Here is a 24570-nt window from a genome sequence, read left to right on the forward strand (position 1 = left end):
AATCTTCAACATTAACAGAGCTTTTAAGAAGTTCATTCTTTATCATTCAGATAATACATTACAACATTGTATTACACAACAAGGTAAATTTTATTTTAAGTAATCAAACGAACTTGCAAGTATCTTTTTCATAAGTCAATTAATCATATAAAAAATAACTTTTATTTGCCTCAGTGCATCCAATCCTAATAATAATCAATGTTAATAGAAACATTGTGGTTTTAATTTTTTTACAAAAACGATAATTTGGTAGAACCTGTTGATGACGATAACAGCATAATTTATACATGTATCAGCTCATGCGAGTATATATTTTTACTTGATTGTCGGAAAAAATGATTCAAACTTGTGATGTTGAGAAAAGTTATGCATATAATCTGCAATTATTACGCGTGCCGAATTATCTTGCTTGTTTACCTCCAAAACATTTACTCAAGATTGTTTGGATATTTTAATCAATGCCTGAACTAAAAGTATTGCTTGCAATCTTAGAGCCGAAGGTTCTTTAGCAAACGTATTTCAATGAAAATTAATTTTCAAATGCAATAATGTACTGCTCTTTGTTTTTATTTTGATGTATTTTTTTGGGTAAGATTCGCGGCATTCTAAAATGTAAGAAGAATATTTATTCTTGTCTGTATATACATACGGGTGAAAAAAACGCATATGAAATCCGTGGAATTATACACACTATCTGTAGCGCCGATAAGAAACTAAAGTATAAATTGCAAGATATTCCGGAGAATGAGTGGTATTTATATCTTCTCCTCAAAAGGAACACAATTTAAAAATTATTTTTGAGGACATTCCAAATCCAATAGTCGTCGAACGACACATAGCTTCAGAATATTATATGTAATACATAAATTAAATTATTATCGGTATAAAAGCCGTATAAAGAATAAAACGAAACAAAGTGATATTAGTTCTAGAAGTAGTTATGTCTTCACACACATTGCATTTTTGGCAATTTTTGAAAGGAAAATCGGTATCGTACAAAATACTCTCGTAGCTGCAACAGCTGTAGTATTCGTTGAAAAACGACTCATCCGACTTTTGGAAAAACACATTGCATAACTCTCGAGCACTATCAAAAATTCATTAACCCAAACACGAATATTAGATAAAGAAGTTCAGCGATTGACAGATGATGAGGCAGTGTAGCCAACAGCTCGCTTGAATTTTCTCGAAGCTCACATGGGACGCCCCAAGCAGTGTATCTTCCTTCGCCTGCCCGAGAATAAAGAAAATCTCACAGCAAAAAGAAGAAGTCTCGCGTGATTGAAGCAATAAGACCCGCAAGTCTCGCGCTATCACCAGCTCAGTCCCGACCGTGAAAATCGCACGACAGGCGGGCTCGGAGAAAAGCTCGAGCGCTTGAACTTTGAGTAAGACACTCGCTTTATCGGAGATTAGAGCCAGCCTGGGCAGGGTTATCGCTTGCAGCGAAGTTCTTTCTCTCTTCCACTCAAGCCTGTGTCTTTAATTGTCGCCGACCGGCGGCCTTTTGGCCTTTCTATAAAAAGGGGCTTCGGTGGCCGGTGCGCCAGCAGTCTGTGCCGTAACATGGGGCCCGCCGCCATGTACGCGCTCACCGGTAAGCCAAACAACAATCCACCCTGGGAGAATTTTGCGAGCGTGATTATAGCGGCCCTATCGCCACGAGCCTCGCGCGATCTGGATAGATTTGTGCGCCGAGTTTTGGATATTACGTAGACCGGGGGTTATTGGGAAGAGTGACGAATAAGACGTGTGAGAAGAACTTTTGGAGCTTTGGTGATGGTCGAGGTTTTTGCAATACGCTCGGGACCTTCTCTGGGCACGATTCGGTACATCTACGGCGTTCATTTACTATATGAGTATATACATGACAATTTTTATCGACTGACTTGTTAACGCCGTCCCATTGGATTTCGGTAAAATTTCTGTAAAAATTGCTGCATTATAAAGGTCCGAAATGGAATTTCCAACTTTAGCTCCAATTTTCAAGCATATCGAAGAATGTTTTAAACTCACTTTGAAAATTTCTTGCACGTTAGATATCTTGACATGGTCATGCGATTTTCCAAGCTTTACGAAGGACTAACAATAATATCGCTTTTTCCTCTAGCTTTTCTGGCATGCATATGTCTCTCTGTGGCAATACCAACGCTGCCATCAGGGAATACACCGACAGCAGGTACGCATAATTTTTTTTATAATTTGATGTGGGCTAATTATACAGTGTATAATCATGCATTTTATCAAATTAGATGCTGAAACAGTAATCGATGTACCCAATGGAAAAGCCCACGTGTACAAGTACACAGCAGTTGTATCGGCTGGGCAAGATGAGCCGTCGCCCTTCGCGTCGAAATTCCAAATTCAAGGAAAGCTGATTCACAAAAATGTCAACGGCGATCCAAACTCAAAGTACATGAAACTACACGAGATCAAGCATACGGTCTACAATGGAGCCGACGACGGAGACATGCACGGCGAGTACCACGAACTTCAAGACACGATGAAGGATTTCGAGGAGCCTTTTTTGGCTGTCTACGACTGGAACAAGGTCAGCAAATTGTTACCACATTTCAAACGCCGTATACCTTATTGCAGTGGATGTAGTTCATCTTGAATCTGTTCAACAGGTAAAAGGTATCCGAGTACAAGCGAAAGAGCAAGTATGGTCAAGAAATATGAAAAAGTCTTTGGCCGCGATAATGCAGTTCGATTTAAAGGCCCTCAAGGCACGCAACAACGTTCTGTTAAAACCTTTCAAGACCACAGAGGTAGGTAACGACTGATGGGAACACATAGATAATCAAACTAACATGTTCTCTTTGGTTGTTACCACCAGAAAACCATCCACGGTGACTGCGAAGTCGATTACGATATCAAGGTCGGAGATTCGGCCGACAGGAAGGTGATCTACGTGCGAAAGACCTACGAACCGAGAAAGTGCAGTGATTACGTTCAACAGGTCGTTTCTGATACCAATAGTATGGACTGCAAGATTGACGCGGAGGTAAATATGTATTCAGAATGTTAAAGTCTAAATCTAATCAAATTTTTTACTTATCAAAATGAGATGTGTATCCTTTGGCGATTATACAACTTTTGATTATTTAAAATTTTTGACAATTACGTTGTCTTAACAAACAACTTTTTTCAGGAGGATTTAGTTACATTTGCCGAGAAAATATACGAAATAGAATATTTTGATAATAAGTTTGTGATTAGGAAAATCATTTCTCGTGAAAAATCAAGTTATCTGCCGTGGTTGCACAGAAGTTTTGGAACCCAATACATAAAAACAACGTATGTAGGAAATCTCCCGTAACTTTCTAGTTTATTTTGATTTTGATTTAATTTATTTTCACTTTTTATTTTTTAGACAAACTTTAGAATTCGAAAGAGTGGTGGACGATTCAGAATTGAATCTTCAGCTTGTAGACTTTACGAATGTACCACTTATAAATGATGTGACCTTTGATAATCTTGAGTACATAGTAAGCGAAAATTTAAAGAAAGATATACATTTTGAATTCAATACCATGGATTCAAGAGATTTGATAGCAACGGTCAAAGAACTTTTGATTGCCGCCGTAGAATACTTAAAAACTAATCCGATTGTAAAAGAAGTTAATCTTAAATATGTTGATGTATTTGAAAAACTTCATCAAACTATGGGATACTTGGATTCCGAATCTATGCATTACATTTTTAATCATTTCAACACAGCTACTGGAAAAGGAAACATGTCTAGGTCTGAGAAAAAATTACACACACATTTTTGTTTATAATTTTCTTTGAAATAATCGTGAGTATAATAAATAATTTTTTTTTTATCAACAGATATATTTTCCTTGAAATAATTCCTCATTTGGGCACTTATGCTGCGTGGAACTTCACAAAAAATATTATTGAAGAGGACAAAGTAGAGGAATCAATTGCTCTCGATATGCTTACTAAATTACCAATGTATATCCTAAATCCCAATGAAGAATTTGCTCAAGACATGCAAAAGCTTGCACAGTTTGACGAGAATAAAAAGTCTAAAGCAATCAAAATTGCTGGAATACTCTGCTATTCCATTTTGCTCCATAAAACGTATAAAACATATAACCTTGATGTAATAGTTCCTTGGTTCTTGGAGCGAAACCTTGAGGACTTCAACGAACGTATAATGTGTAGGTTCATAGAATTCTTTGTGTTACGTAATTGATGCATGTCAAAGTATTGGGTTTACTGGATTTGCATATGTTACTGAGTACTAAAAATGAAATTAAAATATTTTATAGATGAACCAACATACTCGTCGAAAATTGCATACATGATGGCCATGAGGAATGTGGAAGTTGGAGATATTTACAAATATTTGGCTCCGATAGTGCGCGGAGAGGACATTTTCTTTATAGAAGTAGACATAAATAGACCTGAAAAATATCGTATGGCTGCTATGTGGGCCGTTGCAAAATCAATCAGTCATGACAAAAACTTGACGTATAAGTTGTTCTGGCCAATCTTGGCTAACAACACCGAGCCCTTATCTCTACGTGTAACGGCGTACGAGCTTTTAATTTCAAGAAATCCCATACTTGATATGAATCTCCTGATGAACGTTCACTGGATGATGGCACAGGAGCAAAACCAACACATGTTTAATTATCACTACACAACGATGCAAAGTATGGCTGAATCAACGGATCCGTGCATGAAGAGCACTTCGGAGATGTTTAGAAAAGTCTTGCGCCTCACAAGGCGTCGAAAAGTTATGAGCTCTGCACTGTCTCGCGTTAAAGTTTTTGATTATTTCGACAATAAGTATGGTCACGGAAAAACTTTCAAGCTAGGAGCCGAAGTTGATGAAGCTTCTGGGATCCCCCAATTTGGATACTACGAAGCTATTTCTTCATTTGCAAGACGACCAACATTAGCTTCGGGGGTAATTAAATATATTATATTTAATTATTATATTGATATAAAAAAATATTTTCACTTGTTCGAATGTTTTTAATTTGTGTATTTGTTGAATTTTAGATTTATTGGAACGTAGAAGGTGTCAACATTAAAACAATCAGTACCTTGATTAGTGAACTTCTAAGGCAAAAAACAGGCGTAGTAAGAGATTTTACTACTTTTGAAGTATCAAATGAAAAAGTCAAAAACTTACTTCGTCAAACGCATGGCTATAAGTTACTTCAAAAAGATATACGTTTAGAATTTTGGACGATAAATAAAGGCTACGTGACAGACGTGAGTATTTACGTTGAAAATAATCTATCAGAACTACTAAGGGATTACGTAGACAAAATCAAGAATTTACTGGATGCTGGGAAAGTGTCGAATCGCAACACGATATTCGACGTTTCCTTCCTCAATCATTACAAAATGGTGGTTGCAACAGATCTTGGAATCCCCGCAGTATTTTACAATCAAGTTCCAGAGTTCACTTACCTGAAATTGAAACTTAACACATATCCATTAAAAAGTATGGTAACGACAAATTTGGCATTGGACGCGAGATTTTATCACCGAAGCTTTTATAAAATGGGATTCTATAATCCTTTTATCGGTGTAACACAATCGGTCGTACGAAAAGTAACAACGGATGCTGCTCTGCCGGTTGACATGACTGTAAGTTTTAATTTTGAGACACGCAGTTTGAAACTGGTTCTACCGAGGTCGCCAGAGTCCAAATCATCAGTTGCTGGCGTTAAATTGCAATCAGTCGATCAAGTCGAAGTCGGAAATGATCACAAACAATCATTAGAAACGTATTGCCCAGTCTGTGAACATCAAATTGATATTACAAACAATCAAACGCAAAAATACAATTATGAGGCTGTTACTCATTCTGTTGACACTGGATTGGAATATCTGGTATCAATCTCTGATTGCGAAAAAATGTCTTTTAATGAACGAGAAGAATGGTTCAGAGTTTTTAACACTGTAACTAATAACGTGTAAGTTATATTACACGTATACATTATCACCATCATTCAAAATAACGTCGTATCAGTCATTATAATTTTTATAATTTTACGTTTTTTAGAAAAAGTGAACCGTGGCCTAATTATTTAATGATTATAAGTCAACGATTACTGAATTTTATGAATTCTCCGCATACAAGTACCTGCCAAACAATGCTAAAGGCATCACCGTGTACAGTACACCCGACTTCTCATGTAAGTTACCTTAATTTATTTTTTATAAACGAAAAAATCATCAAATCTTTAAAAAATATACATAATTTCAGATAGAAATGAATTGGCGCTTTAATTTGTTGAAATTTGGTGAAGAAATCGAATTTAATGTTCGAGGCTCTATTGATAGCAAGGCAGCTGTCACTAATAATACTATGCGGTTTTGGAATGTCGATCTACAAGTTACAACTTCCCAATTCTCTAATGACATTCAATTCAAGGTCATGAGACAATCATCTGAAGAAAGAAATTTTAAGGTACTTATCACACTCACTAAAATTGTAATTTTACTTTGCCTTTTAAATTGTTATTGAAATCATTTTTTTTTATCAGATTTGTGTACATGTGACCAAGGAGTATCCTAATTTTACAGCAAATTCAGGAGCAATAAAACACGAAACTAATACTGTAGTTCAGTTTCTTATGGACGAATCCGACGGAGATCAATGCTCAGCTGATGGAACATCCATCAAAGCATTGATAAAAGGCCAACTTTTAGATGAGCAAAAGGAACGAATGGCAAAAAATGTTAGAAGTGGGTCGTGTTTCAAAAATCCATCAAATCCTCTTGACTTAGACATCAATCAAAGATTTGACTGGAATTGCTTGTACCAAGCAGTAAAAGGGACTACATTAAGAAAGTATATCATCGACGTTACTTATAAGCAGGTAATTTTTAAATTATAAACATATAGCTTTCTTAATGGATAGACAAAAAATATGACCCTGAGATTCTTATTAACTTTATAGGTCTCGCATGAAATTCTTGCGAAACTAGCGATGCTGGATGATTATTTACGTCTCGACAATTTTCCGCATATAACGTACAAACCAGAGCATACTGAACCAGGAAATGTCAAGCTTTCTTTCACGTATTCTGTGAAAGATAATTATAGTAATATAACGGTGATGAACCCTTACTACTCTTATGAACTAGACGATGTTTTGTATGGTCCAGAAGATGAAGAAGACCGTCATAATGACTTGGTTTTGGATAATACTGGATTTAGTACTAGTTTTCTAGTTGACTTCTACAAAGGAGACATACGTAAGATACGTTTATTCATAAAATGTAATTTGCATTAATTGGTGTATATTTATAAATAATTTTCATCATTTAAGGACCATGTATTGTTCATTCCAACGATCTAATAAATGATCTGAATCAAACGATTTCGATGGATTTAAAAGACTGGACTCTCATGACGGGCGATTATGCACTTCTGAGCTACGCTGTGCTTGTAAAAGCCGAACAAGAAAATAAAGTTGCTTTAAGAATATATACCAATGATCATGTTTTGGAAGTAAAACCTGGGCAATTAAAACCAATAGTTATACTGGATGGTGCAGTAATTACAAATTACGAAAAAGGGACAGTAATACCAATCGATGAGAACACTCATTTTAGGTTTGTAACATAAATTCTTCAATGATATTAGTATGCGATACAATTTTTTTTTTTAATAACAAAAAATACGTGATTCATAGATTTATGATGGTTAATCAATTACTTTCCATTGAGGCGGATAGGCATTTCATAGGTAAATTGTACTACACACCCTACAATGTTATCATACTTCCGCACATCGTTTGGGATAGATCTATTGATGGAATGTGTGGTCATATGGGCTCTACAACGTATGTTCAAAATGCTCCACTCATTTACGGCAGTTCTTAAAGAGATATAAGCATACGAAAGATAATTTTTTTACTGTATTAGTTATTTAAGCATTTAATTTAAGAATATTAACATTAAGTATCACGCACAATTATTTTATTCTGCATAAGTTTAGTTGTTTTAAATGTAAAGTATTTAAATTAATTATTTCGTTGATAAAAGTATTATCCTGTAAAGGAATATTGAATAAAGAGATTTCAAAAGTTATTTCATGCTCATAGTTTTTAATTAAAAAATAATTCAGGTCGATATAAAGTTGTTAAAAAAGGATGTATTATATCGAACCATAAATGAAAATTAGGAGAAATATCTTGGTTTGTAGTATTGTATGCAATTTTTAAAAACATTTTTATAAAATAATTGAATGGTTGCTAAACTGTTTGTTATTTATACTGTAATCATTCAATCATCTTAATCGATCCAATTAGTGAGCTATCTCCCTCCTACCTATTACGTGGATGAAAATGGTTCAAAACTGTACAGATTGATTCATTCAATATAGTCGAATATTCGGTAGCAACAGTATTTTTGTACATGCGTCTTGAAAATAAATAAACCAAATGTCAACTTTGCACACGAACTTAAAACTATATAGAAATAAAATATGGTGTGATAAACGATGAAGAAAATAGATAAGTTCTAAACGAAATGAGGTCTATCTTTTTTAATGGATACTTAAAAAAATATTTATCGTAATCTTGATTCCGCAGTTAATGAGTTTTCTTGCATTTCGCTTTTAATAAATTAATTTAAGTTGTAAATTAATAATAATCGTACATAAATTTATCTATATTCTGTGAATTCAATCAAAGCTTCCTGTATAATATGATAGTGGCTATCTTCATTGGACGCTTTAAAAGTATTATGTTCGTTTGGTATAGTGCATATAACTATGCAGATGATCTCACCGCATGAACGTACTGCAAGCAGCTACTCACTGTAGAGTACTCGCAGTCTCGCAGTAAAGCAGTTCTGATTCAGTACGATGGGTGACAGAATTAATTTCTTTGTTGGTAAGGAGATTTTTCCATGTTTATTATTATTTTTTTAATAATTTAAGTGAACATGTAATATAGGAAATATGTGTGCAGTACACGAATATATATACTTTTTTATTTTAAATAATAGCATTGGCGTTTCTTGTTGTTAACAATTTACTTTTCGGTGAGTTGTAGATGTTCATAATAATTTTCATGTACGTAATGTAGTATTGTAAATTATAACTAATGATCTTTGTGTTAGCGCCAACAACATTGGCATTCGATAGAAATCTTCGGATTTATGAATATACAGCAGAAGTCAGAGTCGGAATAGAAGAACCAACAACCTATGTTTCCAAATTCTTAATAAATGGATTTCTCAAAATACAAGAAAAGTCAATCGATGAGCAAGACAGAAATACTTACGTGATTTTATTGTCCGATTTAAAACACGACGCTTATTATGGACAAGAAACTTTTGAAGCACGAAACTTGCAGCCCATAATAAAGAAGTTGGATGGATTGCAAAATCCCTTTTTAGCTATATACAAAACAGATGGCAGGGTAACTTATTTTTATAAAATTATGTCTATAAAGTTTAGAATGAGTATTCATATATTGCATAATTTTTCACGCAAAATTAAATTTTATTTTCAATTCATTATACACTTGAAATATATTATAGTTGGAAGCTATCGAGACTTATCCAAATGAAACAAATGAGATTAAAAATATAAAGAAATCTATAGCATCAGGATTACAATCCAATTGGAAGACGACTTTAGACCTAGTAGGAAAAGCTACAGAAGATGGAGTGATTTTAAAAGAGGTAATACATATTTGTTAACTAATTGCATGTGTATATTATGTATATGATATTAATATATTCTCAATAATAACTCTTTTTTTTATTAGAAAACCATCCATGGTATCTGTGATGTCAAAAATTTCGCAAAGAATTCGCTTCAGAATATGCTTCAATCAGAAAAGTCGTATATTACTCTTACGAAGACATATAAACCCAATGACTGTAGCAACTTTACAAATGACATTCGTGGCTACGATGCATATTACAAAGATTATACACAGAATATAAAGGTAAGTTCATATTGTATGAAAATATAGTTACATTATCTATCATATTATAATTTTATAATATGTAGAATCAAATGAATACGAATATGCGCTGCATGTATGAATTGGGCCTTGAGTCAAGTAAACCCGTTCTTAGGGACCTGCTATGTGTTGAAAATTACGTATGGGATATGAATCCAGAAATGTTAAATGAAGATTCACCTGGGCCTAAAACTACGCAGTCGACCTTTGTGCAAATGAAGTAAGTTTTGGAATTCACTAAGTTACAGCATACGTGACGTATAATTTATCATGAAAAACTTCAATTTTTTGTATTTTTAGACAAACCATGATTTATAAAAACACTACAGTCTCAGATACAGTCATATGCTTTGATAATAAAAATAACACGGAGAATGTAGACGTCGAGAAAAATCAAGAAAATGAAAATAATGCAGCGAATGCAGATGGTAAAACAAATCTTGAAAAAATAAAGGAGCTCTTCAGTATGGTTAGTGATTATATGAAAGAAAATCGACTGGTACAGCACACACCTGATGTTGTGAATCAACAACTTCTAAACAGAATACAGTCGGCTCTAGACGAATTAAATCTCGAAAATCTTGAGAAATTATACAACGAAATAGAGAATATTAATTCGCCAGAAATGGAAGAATTGAGGTTTGTAAAAACTAAAATGCTTATTAATGTAAGATTATATAATTAATTATTATTCAAACAAACTGGCTTTTAGGTCCATTTTTATTCAAATGATTCCTTACGTGGGTACAAAATCTAGTTCAATATTTCTTCGAGATGTGATCTTAAAGAAGAAGATTTCCGAAAAATTATCTGTTAAAATATTAAAAACTTTGCCGTCATTTATTCGCCAACCGACAAAAGAATTACTGCTCGATTTAGAAGAATTAATTTTAATAAACAATGGATTACCATCTTCCGTTAAAAAGAGCAGCATACTAAGCTACGCTTATCTAATAAGCAGAGTTTATAAAGATTCGAGTGTACCGGATGACGTTATGATGGAAAAATATTTGAAACACTTTAGCAATGCATTAGAATGTAAGTATGATCGATCAATGCTTATTAGACTTCATGATTCAATGAATTTTGCAATTTTTGCTTAAAGTTTCAGAAACGACAGATATGAAGCTCGTTTACCTACACGCCCTTGGTAACACTCGTAGTCACGAAGCCATCAAGTTCCTTGTACCAATCCTTCTACGTCGAAACAGTTCAACGGAAGACCCATTGGTAACTAATCGACTTCGTCTGGCTGCTATTCACTCTTTGTCGCGTATCATCGACGCGGATGACGAGTCGACGATTCAGAGCTTGAAATATATTCTCCTCGAAGACAAAGAGCCCCGGAGCTTGCGCCTCGCGGCCTACGACGTCCTTTTTAACGTTCTCCAATTGGATTCTGATGAGCTGGATCAACTCGATGTTGGATTGTCGTTGCTCGAGGATGAGCACATCCACAACTACCATCGATCCAACATACAAAATCTTGAACTGCTGGACGCTTTGCCGAAAGAAATGAATAATATCGCCGCTCGGATCAAGTATGCTGCCGTGTCGCCGACAATGTCGAGGAGCACAATTATACAGTTGAACAACAAACTAAAACAGATGGTTGTCAGCTTTCTCCAAGTTTTCATGATCTCACCGAGGTTTGGATCGAACAGCAACATCCGACTGTCTAATGTGCTTGAGAACGGCTTTGCTGCAGCTCTTAAATACGAGGTTCTAGAAAGCGCAGGAAACAAGATAGATGTTTCTCAGGGAGTAAGTTCATTATTTACTTTTGTATCTTGTAAAAGACCGTATACCTTTTTGTTATGGGTATCAGAAGTATTTGAAAAAGTTACACAAGTGTTAGGTAAACTTTATCATAGAATTATTTTGATTTCAGATCTATTGGTACACTAATGCTGAAATGACGATGTTAGAACAAGCTAAATCAAAATACACTGATGTATCGTTTGATGTGTGGCTGAAATCGGAAAATTGGATTAGTAATGTGTATTCTTTCACTATATCAAAAGATATTGAGAAAAGATCATCTGATTTGTTGTCGAAATTCTGCGATTACATAAAAGCAATTAGCGATGAGCCACATTTTGAATACCAAACATTTACGAGTTTTTCCATACCTACCGTTTTAGGAATGGATGCTATTTTTGAACACAAAATTCCTTCTCTTAGGAAAATAAAAATTGATGACGATACAGAAATATTAGATCATACGATCGATGTTACTTCCACTATAACTTATACCAGTTGGGAAGATGGATATATTGGCGCTTCAGTTTATAATGTTTATAATGAACTAATGCATTCAGTTAGAAGAACTAAATTGTTCAATGTCTTTATACCAACAAAAGTATCCGCGATATATGATGCTTATAATAATACGTGGAATATCATCTATGCTGTAATTGTAGATGAAGATCAGAACTCTCCTAAAAATCATCGTGGTGGTTCAATGTATACGGCCGTAAGCGTGATGATTAATAACAAGAAAGACCTCATTGCTGAAGACTGTGGCGGTACGTGTGGATACCAGTTGGCGAGAACCTCGATTGATTTACAAAAATTAACTAATAAAGTTGAACAGAAAACATTTGATTTCTTTGGATTAACTACCACAAGTATTGTATACGACTGCGACTTCTATGAAAATGCTGATCAAAGGTACGTAATAATATTGATTTTTTATAGAGAAAGCTAGTAATAGACTTACTGTATAATTAACTTCTAGAGCAATTATACTAAATTTGAAAAATTCCAAGTAATTAGTAACTTTTATTATAACGAATTTTAGGTTACTACGTGGACTTTTTGGTATAGATGACTCAATGAAAAGGAACATTAATAATTGTGGAATCATATATAAAATAAGTCCAGATATGAAAAAAACAATATCACAGGTATATACAATAAAAATTAATTTAACAGATTCTGTTGATATGCTTTGTCATAGTGTTTATTTATTTTAACAATTAGATTGAGATGAAAATAAGCAACAATCTACGAATACTACAGTCACCTGAAGAACCTTGGTTTTTCTTACCAGGATTCAAATTTGATATAAAATTGTCTTTAGCAGCTAGAAGGACCCTCGATAATTCTGCTAGCAATCTTGGTATGCTTAATATTAATGCTGATACTACTCAAGGACACATTTCAAGCAACCTAAAGATCAAATTCTCCAAAAAGCACGATGAACGGAAAAACTTAGTTGTATGTTACAAAAAATTCATGATATCATGATTCCAACATGAAACTGTCTGGTGTAAAATAACGTATCATGATATTTTAAAATATTTCGCAAATTAATGTTTTCTATATTAATACAAAGTAATTATCAGACAGTTTTATACTATTTAAATATTTTAAGATTCTAGCAATATACTTGATTAATAAAAATGTTTGTGTAGTTTTGCTTTGATATGCAGAAAAATTATCCCAACGTCTCAGATACTCATTTGCCATTTGAAGTGACGCTTTTATATACAAATACAGATCTACGCGCAACCTTTGGATATTCGACAGATGACTCGTGTTCAGATAGCGCTTTGTCTATTGATAGCAATTTAATTGGTAAAATGTCGGAAAATCATTTGGATGCATTAGCAAAACATGCTCACAACAGTCGCTGTGCGCATCAAAAAGCAACGCCATTATTTGCTCATCCTGCTGGATCTTTTCCATTGACTTGGGACTGTATACATGAATCAATAGTAAATACTACGTTAAGACACTATACTCTAAACTTTAATCACAAAGGTGTGAGTATATAAATCTGGGATTACATCTCATTATTGTGGATATTTCAAAACGTTTTGCGTTTACAATTTTGATAAAATTATCGAATATATGATTTTCCAGATACCTATGATGCTTCTGCTCGTTACGAATTCCATCTTGGAAAAAGTGAAAAATGACTGGCCCGGAATCAATATTAAATTAGTTTCTCCGATAAGCAGAGCGTTGGTTGATACGATGACATACGAGATTGACTATCCAATAACTCAGCGTTCCTTGCACAACTTCTCTTTCTTTGAAACGCCAACGGATAACGTATTCTATTCTAAAACATTCATCCATAAATTTATGAATGACTCTATTAGTAAGTAACTGATCGTTATTTGACAGTAAACATAATAACATGAATCTATTATGCTTTATATTCAATTAATTATATGTTTCTATTACGGTAGAGGTAACAAACGTATTTCCGAAAATGATACTTTTTGATAAAAATAAAGTTATAAGCAATGCTAACTTGACAAGCTGGAAAAGAATTTATGCAGATAAAGTAAGCAGTAGTTACAGTATTCATGTTAAATTAGTAGATGAGGATAAACTTTCTGTTAGATTTGATTTTAAAAGTCACGAATTAATTGTCGAACCAACAAAAACATTCTCTACAAATACAGAAGGGTAATAGTATACGAAATAAAAATTGAAACACATGCATAATGTCTCAAATGCTTTATGTATTAAACAAAGTTATGTTGTAGGTCATTAAATGATCTTGCCCCTGCTCTCTCCGTATACTTTGATAAAAAATCTCTTGATTTGAGCGAGAGAATGTTTCTAACTAGCGAAGGTGGATCATACGAGGATCATGTATTTAGGTAAATGCTTTATTATTTTGCCAAGTGCTTATATCGTAAAAATCTTAAAATATATACATTTTTTGGCACGCAAAAAAACTATTACATTACATAATATATATTTTTTTTTAACGAATAATATGCATGGATCATAATTGGATTTTTCATTTGCAGATTATTAAAAGTTGATAATTACATCATGATTGAACCAAATAATATGCAGATTTCTGTTTATTACAGTGTGAACAGCGTAACTATCCTTCGGGAAGAATAATTTTTTATTTTTGTGTAACTCATAATTATTTTAACTCCGTATTATAATCCTTTAGCTATTAAAATATATTTTGTATTTGCATCATCTGTATGTGAATTTATTTTTATTAATAAAATGTAACATATTAGTTCTTATGATTTTCTATATTTTATTTGTTTCCATACTTCGAATATTTGCTGATTTAAAAAGATACGGCATCTATTTTAATATATACATTTTTTTAAATACAAAGCCTTATTTGGTTTACTTTATTGTACACTGTTATTTCTACTCGATGAAGTTTTTTCACCTCTGGAATTGCCCTGAAGGTAATCAATGTACGAAGAGATTAAATCATCCATTTTATAACCAAGGGCTGTTTTGCAAAGCAATTTGCGACCACTTATAAAGTTTCCGATGGTCATGTGAAAGTAGTTGTCACCGGATGACCAGTTACTGATGTCACTGAAACTATGCATGGAAAGAATTTCCTTGTTTCGTGGGTCAATGATGCTTACGCCATTTTTGTTTATAGCCAAAACAAGTTGCTCGGGTAATTTTGTGTCCGTTGTCTGACAAATTTCAAAGAATGAGGAGCCGAACGTTGGCCACTGGTAGACTCGTCGTAAGAATCGCTGTTTTGCTTCGTCTTGACTTAAATCTGAAATCGAAAAAAGTAGAGAAATTAGATTGATTCATTTAAATGCGTAGAGTTTAGCGAGTTGAAAAGCACTACTGACTTTTGGTGCCATTGTAGGCTACGCTAATACGTTTTTTCCATTCTTTAGGGGTCATGAGATCTATCATGTCTACAGGTATGTATTCCTGGAGTTTGGAACTGCAAAATGAAAAAAATTATCATAGATTTTAGCTAGAAGTCTTAAGTTAGTTTTAGTTAGAAAATAATAATTACTGTATTTGTGACAACTCTTCTTTACTATCAGCATGTCCACTCGTGTAGATTAACGCTGCCAATTCTATTGCGTCCTGCTTGTTACACTTGTGATTTCCTCGCAAATACTTGACTGCTTCCTGATAAAAGTGAAATTTGGAGTCGGCATTTTTGTCGCGTCCAGGAAGACAATCAATCCATATCTTCTTCATGAAAAGGACTTGATATTTCGTATCAAATGTCACATCTGAGTGTACACGTTTAAGACGGATTATCCAATCAATTACTTCTTGAATAAAATCGAAAAAGAAATAATACTGTGGCATGGAAATGAGGCGATCGGCAATTTGAAAGTAGAGGCTGAAACCTGCACTACTATGAAGTTGTAATTTTTTCGATATTTCGTCGCACATATCCATGCCCCGTGTTGCCGAATGAATCTAAACATAGAGAAACTGTTAGTGTATGAACGAGAAGAAAATTTAAAAAAATTATTATGTACCTCAAATGAAGCATCCGTGCTGTCTGGAAAGTAAACTTTGTGAGTGAGCTGTGGATTTTTAAATCGAATAGCTTCCACTTCTAGAATATAGGGAGGATATATCCTAACCGTGCCAGATTTAATTATTCGATTCAGTCTATTTAAACAGTCTTTTGTCAAGGCATTATCTCTGGAATGCAGAAATTGTTCTACCTCCTTGCGCACTGTTGGACTGCATGGCATTATTCCAACTGCCATCCACATTAATTCCCAACCACGTTCTTCGCTTAAACGTATTTTATTGTCAGTTAACTGCCGCATTAATTGACAATATATTTCGTCACGTAATAATTCCTGCATTAAATATATAAATTTAATATCAAGTTTAGTTACGTAGAATAAAAAGTATTATGCTTGAAAAAAGATTCTCACATCCTGCAGGGCTATTCCAAAAATTTGATCGGTGATTTCTGTGGCGGTGCTTTGTCTATTGCTCGGAAGGTCTCCCGTGTATCTTAGGATATTCGTAAAAATTTTTATAGCTTGTTGAAACTGTTTATCTTTGTTCGATAATTTTGCGAGTAGAGGAGCTTTTATGGGCTCTCTTGTATGTTTCCATAGTTCCTCGGAAATAGTATCTAATGTTTTTGAAGATATAGCAGATCCAGTTGTAAAAGCAACTTTTATACTGGGTCGGAAGTGTTCCTCTGCAAATTTCTTCAACGTATAAAAATCATCGTTTTTCTGATTATGAATCAGATCGTGTTTTATTGAATTTGAAGTTTTTGATGTAAAGTCAGCTTTAAAAAGTTCCTGAAAGTAAATGATTGCAATATGATACAAGTCAATTATTTTTTTCAAAAAATCTATTATTTTATTATACATTTTTTTAGCTTACTGTCAATTGTGGAGATGGCTTTTCTGTTATTGGCAAAACGTACACGCATTCAGAAGGAAATTTTCCTTTAACACCCAATTTTTCACCAGTACTCCATTGAGATGTTATTATATCGTTTCCTGTACAACCGTCGGTTAATTTTATAATATCTCCTTTTTTAAAGCCTAAATTAGTCTCTATGTTTTCTGTTAGATAAGTAAAAAAGTTAGATCAGTTAAATGAACGTTTAAAAAATAAATAAATCATTAATTAAAAATAATCGTATAAATATGCAAAAAACTTGCCATCATTAGCGTAATCCTGAATCGCTACTACATAAATAGATTTTCGTCTAAGGCCATCCATTATATAATTTACAAGGTTCGCGAAACTTTCAGCTGTGATACTTTGAAACACAAATTCTTCTCTTTGTATGGTTGAAATTGTCAGGTTGTGAAGAATCGCATTATCATTTCTGAAAAGTTTGTAAATCATAATTTGTAATCAATTGCAAACTTTGAAAAAATTATGTGATTCTATATTTGAATATTCTACTTTTGATAATTCACTTCTGATATTTGCGGGTAGGGAAATTGTTGGATAATATTTTTTTTATCATCGATAAAGTAGATGCCTGAAGAATTCACGGCAATGATTATTTCAGATAAATTAGATTCTGGATTAAAAATTTTGTTAGCTTCATAGAATTTAGAAAATTGTAGAGGCCAAGTATGTTTAGCGTACATTATAATATTTTCTTTAGTCTTGCTCGAATCACTAGATATCTTTAGTTTCTAAAAAAAATAAAAATATTATTTGTTAACATTAAGGTAATGGCTATATCTTCAATAGCGTTTTACATACCTTTTGAAAAGTTTCAATAACTAATTTTTCTAATCTAGAAGATACTTGTTTCGTATTTCCTTGAAGAAGTTGATTCGGAATGTATGAATGTAGAATGCTTTTTAAATTTTTTGGTATCGCACGATATTGTACATACAATTGTTGTGCAATAAGCATAGCTATGTCATTTTCCTTTAAAATGAGATTTTAAGTTAATTTACAATTTTAATTTAAAAATTAATTAACATTAGGACATTATTTACGTTATGGCACCTATATTCTCCTGATTTTAACCCCTTACATATTTGATGATATATAAGATCTGTAGCAGATTGATCTTCAGCAGGATCATGCCAAGGTGAAAATATTTCTTTTCGATATAAAAGCCGCCATGAAGCATCACGCTCCGAAATACCCTGTTCCTTTGCATATTGCTCACACTGAGATATAGAATCCATAACGTGTTCTCTATAGTAAATATTTACAAATAAAATAAAATAAAGTAGTGTAAAATAAAATAAAATAAATCACTTGCTTTTCTGAACCTAAGGATACAATTTTATCATCGATTGTGATAAATAGCGAAAAGCCAAAAATGTCTTTAAGTTTTATGCTGGTTGCTAAACTATCAACAATCTCTTGTGCTGTAGTTGCAGGATCAGCCATAATTACTTTTGAATTCCCATCCATAAAATTCACACTCAAAAATATAGGCCGTTTGTATTTTACTGACTTGAAAAAACAACAAAATATCAGTTATTTCAAAATTGTAAGATGCTTATTTTTACTAGTGTTGAAAGATTTATCACACTAAACCTGCATTTCTATCCAACAAGGTGGTTGTGTTCGAGAACCATTTTGATAAGTTCTTATCAGTCGATTTTCGCAAAACGGTGCATATTCAGAGGGCCCAGTTTTGATGAACGACTTCAGGTAATTGATCAATTTTTCTGATGGGGCAAAACAACCAACGCAAAGTGAAAGAAGTACCCATCCTTTTGCAAGAGACGATTTAGATGGATTGTGTAGAAGTTGCTTAACTATTTGGCAATATATCTCGTCTTTCAGTTCAGGACGAAGTATTCCGTGGCCAATAATAAAATGCAACTTTTCTAGATTCGACCTTTCAGTGTTTAACCAACTGTTATATTCATCATTGATGATTCCTTCGACATTATATGGAAATTTGAATATATTTTTCTATCGTTTAAACAAACTATGAATAAACTAATTTACCTTTTGTTATACTATTGTTAAGTTTGTTCTTCTTTTTTAATGTCATTCTTAGAAAATGATGATTTCCTTCATTCAATCGTTTGTTATGAAAGTTATCAGTATTAAAATAATTTGTCGACATTGTTTCTGAGATCGTGTTAACTGTCATCTTGCTGTTGTACATTTCAGTAGGCGTATCCGGTTCCTCTAAGTCGCCCATAAATCGAAATATGGTAGTCGACAACGCTTTCGCTGCCTGAAAATATTCAAGTAGTTGTATTTATTTGTTTCATGAAAATTTATAATCAATTAATAATTCAATGCTAAGTAAAATCACCATCTGATCAGATAAGCGAGGAAGATCCAGAAGTGACTGTTTTAGAGGCTTTTTGGCGAAATATGGTGTTGCGTTACCAGTAAAATATATAGCTGCGAATTTGTAGAAATCATAAGACGTGATTTCTGAATCGAGTATTTCATTAGGTATTCTTAATGAATTTTTCCAAGACAAACTTTTTTTGACAACTTCCTGACAAAAATACAATTTTTATTTACCACATATTAAATAAAATATTAGATGTATTATTATTATCGCACTCACTTTCTGGACTTCAATGGAAGACTTTCTTGAATTAATGCTTTGAGTCTCGCTATCAAGAAAATCAAAAATCGAATCAATGTTATGGCCTTGATCGTTAGTTGGTAGTGTTGATTTCATTTTACTTCTTGAATTTTCTTGAAGATTGTTTATTGCTTCATTTTTAAGAGCTTGAAGTTTTTTATTTTTCGCCACTTTTCTCTAAAAGTTATAAATTATAAAGTTGCATGAACTATTTTATTTAAGATGCCTAAATTATTTTTATTAACTTACTTTTTCCTCACAATATTTAAGCACAAGATATCGACGACATAGAGCCTATAAAGTATGCCATTTTTATAAGATTTTTAAAACAAAATGGATATATATATATATATATATATATATATATTCATATAATAATAAAAGTGATTTACTTGTAACGATATTATGATTCTACGTTTTCTTTGAAATTCAGCTTCGTGATATCTTGATCTTATCTTCGACTGAAGACGAAGTAGACCTAACCGTATTATTTTGTAATTATGTCGTTGTCGACATGCCCTCCAATTTTTTTGAATTGTTACTACAGCAAGTTTCACTTCCAAGAATCTAAATAATAAAATCAGTTGAGATAGGCAAATTAAAAGATTAGTTTCATACGATACCATACGTTTGATTTTCAATTAGTTACCTTTTTCGGATCACCCACATCTTAAAATATCCTTGAACTACAATAGCGTAAGCGTTCAAGGCCTCCGTTCTTTTTTCTTCAAGTAATTTATTTTGATATTCCTTCAAAAAAACTTTCGTGCAGCCGAGTTGATAGTTGCTTTGGCTTTCCTTTAAAATCTTGTCGCAAATTTGACTGGTTACATTTTTATAGCTCGACGCATGTGACGTATCAATTTTTTGAATTAGAGCACGAAAATGTTGGACAAATTCTGCATATTCGTAGCGGCATGGATAACCAGCGCGACGTATTTTTGCTGTATCCGTCAATCCTACATAGCGCAATTGTCTAATGCACAGTATTCTATCAAAAACCTAATGATAAAGAGAAATTATTAATGGGTGTAACAAATTTGATTTACAATAAGAAAAGTAATGCACCTTCGAAGATTGGCTATCGTTAGGTTTAATGCATCTTATGAAAAATGGATTGCATTTTTGAAGAGTGTTCAATAGTGATTCTAAAGATTCTTTAAATTTCATTGTTAGCGTCGTAGATCTTCTGTTGTTGTCGTTTTTTATTTGCAGTTCTTTTTCAGAAAATAAACTTTTTAAGAACTTATTAGCTGAAGCTGCTATAAGCTGTTTGAAATCAATGGAAAACATGTCTCGGTTTTTATCGAGGAAACCAGTTACATGATACTGCACGTTCCCGGCAAAGTGGTTTATACCAAATTCATTTATCAAACTGGATTTTGGTTTTTTGAAGCAATTGTTTGTTCCGTGAATCAAAGAAAATTTTGACAATAAACTGGTGTCTGACCCCTTAAATAAATAGTAAGATTGGTTACCAAAGCAATATAGATATACGTACTGATGAATGATTTATTTGTACCTTTGGAAAAATGCTTTCTTCGTCGATAAGAGACATTATATTCAGAGGCTTCAACCCTATAAGATCAATTACTTCTTGATTGTCATCAAAGTTTATAATATTCCAAGATATTCCCTCTGCAATATAGTTTTCTTGCTCTATCTTGAATATATGTTGAACGAAAAATTGTTGCAAATGCTCATTAGCGTAATTGATGCACAACTGTTCAAAACTATTAACATCGAAATTTTCGAATCCTGAATTATCAAGAATGCCGATCGCATTTTTTACTCGTAGCTTGAGATTTTGTATTGTTTTATTTATATCTCCCACAATCCTTTCGAAAATTTTGTCATAAACTATTTTAGCAAACGAATCTCGAACTTCGAACGCTTGCGCTTTTGATAAATTACTTATCTGCAAGTCAGTTGACATATGTACAGAGATGAATGAAAACAAATTTTTAATTTTTTGTAACTTACAACAAGTTCTTCATTGACTAAAAGACTACGTTTTGTTAAAACATTATTTAAAGTCTTTTCATCAACTCCTAAGAATTCGCTCAATCTTTTTAAGCTAACTTGGTCATGAATTTCTGTTGCATCAGTATGCTCTGCAAAATTCGTACTTGGTAAAAATAATTTTTTTTGTAGATATATACAACGCATTTTTACATACCGATTGTTGTAGCTTTATATTTAACGTTTCCCAAATGCAAAATCATAGCGAGTAAACGGATAACATTCGAAAAAGCCTCCTCGTCGTAATGCAGTACTTGTACAGCTGCTTTGACATCAGCAAAAGTTTTAGCATCATTCCTATTGTTGCACGTGCTTATCTTTGAATGAAAAATATAAGTAAATTGTAAGTAAATTATAGACTAGAGAAAAATGAAAGTGAAATTACATACTCCATGCAAGTAATTGTAATCAGAAGCATTTCCTAAGTACAGTTTTGATTTTTCCTCATTACTTAGACCTGCGAGTATTGCGTAAAAAATGTGATAATTTCTCTCAATCTTCGATTGCATAACTACTCTACTTTTTTCTAATAAGTAATAATCGATCCGGGCTCCTTCGATCTCTCCATTTTTGTTGAAATGTATGTTAATGTATTTTCCAAATCTCGATGAATTATCATTTTTTGGAGTTTTAGCATTTCCAAAGGCTGCAAATTGGAGTTAATTAAATCCGATATATGAAATAAAAAATTATTAAAAAATATAACCACCTTCAAGTATTGGATTCGTTTCAAGAATTTGTTGTTTAATCCACGAATGACCACCCGCACTGATGGTTGTTAAATACTGCAAGATTAATTTTGTACTTTCTGTTTTTCCGGCTCCGCTTTCTCCGCTAAAACATCGTTAAAATATAATATAATATTCGAATTAAAGTATTATAGAAACTTTTGAGTTTTATTGTATAATTATGTAGGATTGTTTATACCTTATAAGAATACATTGATTTTGTTTAGTATTGATCATAGTTCGAAAACATTTATCACTTGTTGCAAATATATGCGGTGGCAATGATTCTGATTTACGTTCAGAATACGTTGTCACTTCATTCATGGAATAAATGTTCAATACTTGATAAGGATTGATAGCTACTAACATATCTGCAATATATGTCTGCAATGGTTTTAATTATATGTATATGATTATTGTTATTAATAAATAATAAAGAAAAAATAAGCGGAAATGTGAGATTAGAAAAATAATTTAAATTTCCATCATTTTGAAAAATGTATAATATTTAATTTTAAAACCTACATAGATAATTTGTTTTCTGTATCTTATGTGGAGGTTTCTTAAAATTGTATGCTCTTGTAAATCATCTAAATGTATCATGTCATCTACTGGGTGGACCAATGATGCATGTATGGGTTTTATAATTTTTTCAGGCTTTATCCATTCCATCTGTAAAAAATAGTTTTTCTTTTTGTAGCCGGAATTAAATAGTAGTCGTGAATCATATATAAAAGAGTTATTTTTCAATGGATTTCATTTACTAAGCCAAATATTAATTTTGTAAGAAGGTTAATTCTTAGATAAGATTAGGTTGATGCTTGGTACAGGTAACCAGTTGATAAATTTACTATGTTTACAATAGATTAATTTATGAGCATTTTTAAATTTACTCAACGGTTTCTTCATTTTGTTTTCAATAAATGAATTTATTACACTCTAGTAAAATACAATTGCGTTATTATTGCTACACAAATCAAGTTAAGAAAGTAATGAATAATTAAATATTTTTTGAGATTTTAAAAGTAAATACTTACATTGCCATCATCGTCTTGTATTTGAATCTTTTTCTTATCGATTTTAACAATTGTACAGCCTTTGTGTATTTTGAATTCACCTCGAATAGTTTCATCCTCAACCCAAACAAAATCTCCCTGAACAATATTCACAAATGTTTTTTTGTTTTCAAAATCTTTTTAAATACTTTTTAGTTATTTTTTACTTACATTCGAATACATTTCTAATCTTTGTCGATCCACACTTTTAATCACTAGAATCACTCAATAAGATGCCAAATAATATTTGATCACATCGATGGAATTCCGTACTTTTATTGCAGACGTTGTAATACGAAGCATTGCAGTAGCTCGTCGACTGAGCCCGAGTATTTTCTGGTTAGTTACGGGAACCCGCGTTATCATTTGTAGATATCGATAAGTTAAAAGGTGAATTGTATTATCTTATGATATAATCTTGCAGAGCTAAAAATGTGATGTATGTAGCCATTTTAATCGATATTTAAGTGCTGGAGTCACCTAATTTTGTATTGATTAGATTTTTAAAAGACAAGACGCAATATTTTTTTCTGTTTAAATTAGAAATATTAAAGTATATATTAGAAAATGCAATAAAATATATCAAATTTTTAAGATAATGTAATTAATTGCAACAATAAAAATAATATATACGGCTGTGTATGATAAACGTTTATTTAATTGCAGGCGTCATTTTTGGCAGTGGAATTTGTTGAGAATGAAAATTTAAAAAATTCCAAGTTCTTACGAATAATTTAAAGAAGAACTTACAGTAACTAAATCATGAACTATTTCAATTTATGAATTATTCTAAAAAGATGTCAAAAAAAATGGAAAGTGTCTATTGACCTTTTTTGCGCAATAGAGCGTAGAGCGTTCGCACTATACTTATGAATCATAGATACATTTTAAGATAAAAATGCTTGTAATGCCTTCAATGATATTTTAATTCACATTTACCCGCGCAATCTGTTATTGCGACGGCTGCATGGGAATTGGGATGATATAAGTATATAGAACGAGCACAATATTTAGTTTCG

General features: G+C 32.5%; 3 protein-coding genes across 4 annotated transcripts; 2 read left to right on the forward strand and 1 right to left on the reverse strand.

Moving 5' to 3' along the window:
- Positions 1-1477: 1477 nt before the first annotated feature.
- On the forward strand, positions 1478-8073 carry LOC100122522 (vitellogenin-3-like). Of its 2 annotated transcripts, none has more exons than XM_001606080.6 (16): positions 1478-1597; positions 2111-2179; positions 2253-2551; positions 2631-2771; positions 2840-3007; positions 3155-3300; positions 3377-3748; positions 3838-4172; positions 4284-4927; positions 5023-5948; positions 6038-6170; positions 6242-6445; positions 6522-6857; positions 6939-7236; positions 7311-7596; positions 7677-8073. In XM_001606080.6, the coding sequence occupies exons 1-16, from the start codon at positions 1567-1569 to the stop codon at positions 7864-7866; spliced, it is 4578 nt and encodes a 1525-aa protein (XP_001606130.2). In that variant the 5' UTR covers positions 1478-1566; the 3' UTR covers positions 7867-8073. The 2 variants fall into 2 exon arrangements, with proteins under 2 accessions (XP_001606130.2, XP_032456179.1); XM_032600288.1 differs by lacking the exon at positions 1478-1597 and adding an exon at positions 1624-1829 and having other exon boundaries at positions 7677-7957.
- Positions 8074-8758: 685 nt separating this feature from the next.
- Positions 8759-14974, forward strand: LOC100122499. Its single transcript, XM_001606056.6, has 17 exons — positions 8759-8879; positions 8995-9030; positions 9109-9410; positions 9532-9675; positions 9762-9944; positions 10010-10182; positions 10263-10601; positions 10675-11000; positions 11068-11726; positions 11854-12635; positions 12766-12871; positions 12948-13184; positions 13382-13732; positions 13833-14073; positions 14165-14387; positions 14468-14584; positions 14738-14974. Exons 1-17 carry the CDS (start codon positions 8852-8854, stop codon positions 14835-14837), a joined length of 4347 nt encoding a protein of 1448 aa, XP_001606106.2. The 5' UTR covers positions 8759-8851; the 3' UTR covers positions 14838-14974.
- Positions 14424-24039, reverse strand: LOC100122488 (myosin-VIIa). Its single transcript, XM_008209404.4, has 28 exons — positions 23723-24039; positions 23534-23650; positions 23022-23168; positions 22696-22880; positions 22478-22602; positions 22158-22414; positions 21926-22085; positions 21730-21860; positions 21269-21664; positions 20815-21198; positions 20396-20748; positions 20139-20313; positions 19996-20040; positions 19726-19923; positions 19462-19653; positions 19146-19380; positions 18726-19075; positions 18445-18641; positions 18173-18377; positions 17931-18101; positions 17622-17860; positions 17372-17541; positions 17088-17272; positions 16622-17002; positions 16211-16543; positions 15730-16148; positions 15557-15654; positions 14424-15477 (listed from the first exon to the last, which is right to left on the reverse strand). The coding sequence occupies exons 1-28, from the start codon at positions 23732-23734 to the stop codon at positions 15086-15088; spliced, it is 6252 nt and encodes a 2083-aa protein (XP_008207626.1). The 5' UTR covers positions 23735-24039; the 3' UTR covers positions 14424-15085.
- Positions 24040-24570: the final 531 nt, after the last annotated feature.

This window comes from Nasonia vitripennis, chromosome 5 (genome assembly GCF_009193385.2).
Source record: "Nasonia vitripennis strain AsymCx chromosome 5, Nvit_psr_1.1, whole genome shotgun sequence".
Lineage (NCBI taxonomy): Eukaryota > Metazoa > Arthropoda > Insecta > Hymenoptera > Pteromalidae > Nasonia > Nasonia vitripennis.

Coding starts and splice junctions, on each gene's coding strand:
- LOC100122522 (XM_001606080.6), top strand. CDS start 1,567: ATGGGGCCCGCCGCCATGTACGCGCTCACCG. Junction 2,180..2,252: donor AGGGAATACACCGACAGCAG/GTACGCATAATT, acceptor TTATCAAATTAG/ATGCTGAAACAGTAATCGAT. Junction 4,928..5,022: donor GACCAACATTAGCTTCGGGG/GTAATTAAATAT, acceptor GTTGAATTTTAG/ATTTATTGGAACGTAGAAGG.
- LOC100122488 (XM_008209404.4), bottom strand. Junction 21,665..21,729: donor TAGTCAATGAAGAACTTGTT/GTAAGTTACAAA, acceptor ACTGACTTGCAG/ATAAGTAATTTATCAAAAGC. Junction 17,542..17,621: donor TCAGAAGTGAATTATCAAAA/GTAGAATATTCA, acceptor CAAACTTTTCAG/AAATGATAATGCGATTCTTC.
- LOC100122499 (XM_001606056.6), top strand. CDS start 8,852: ATGGGTGACAGAATTAATTTCTTTGTTG. Junction 10,602..10,674: donor CCAGAAATGGAAGAATTGAG/GTTTGTAAAAAC, acceptor ACTGGCTTTTAG/GTCCATTTTTATTCAAATGA. Junction 13,185..13,381: donor ATGAACGGAAAAACTTAGTT/GTATGTTACAAA, acceptor ATGTTTGTGTAG/TTTTGCTTTGATATGCAGAA.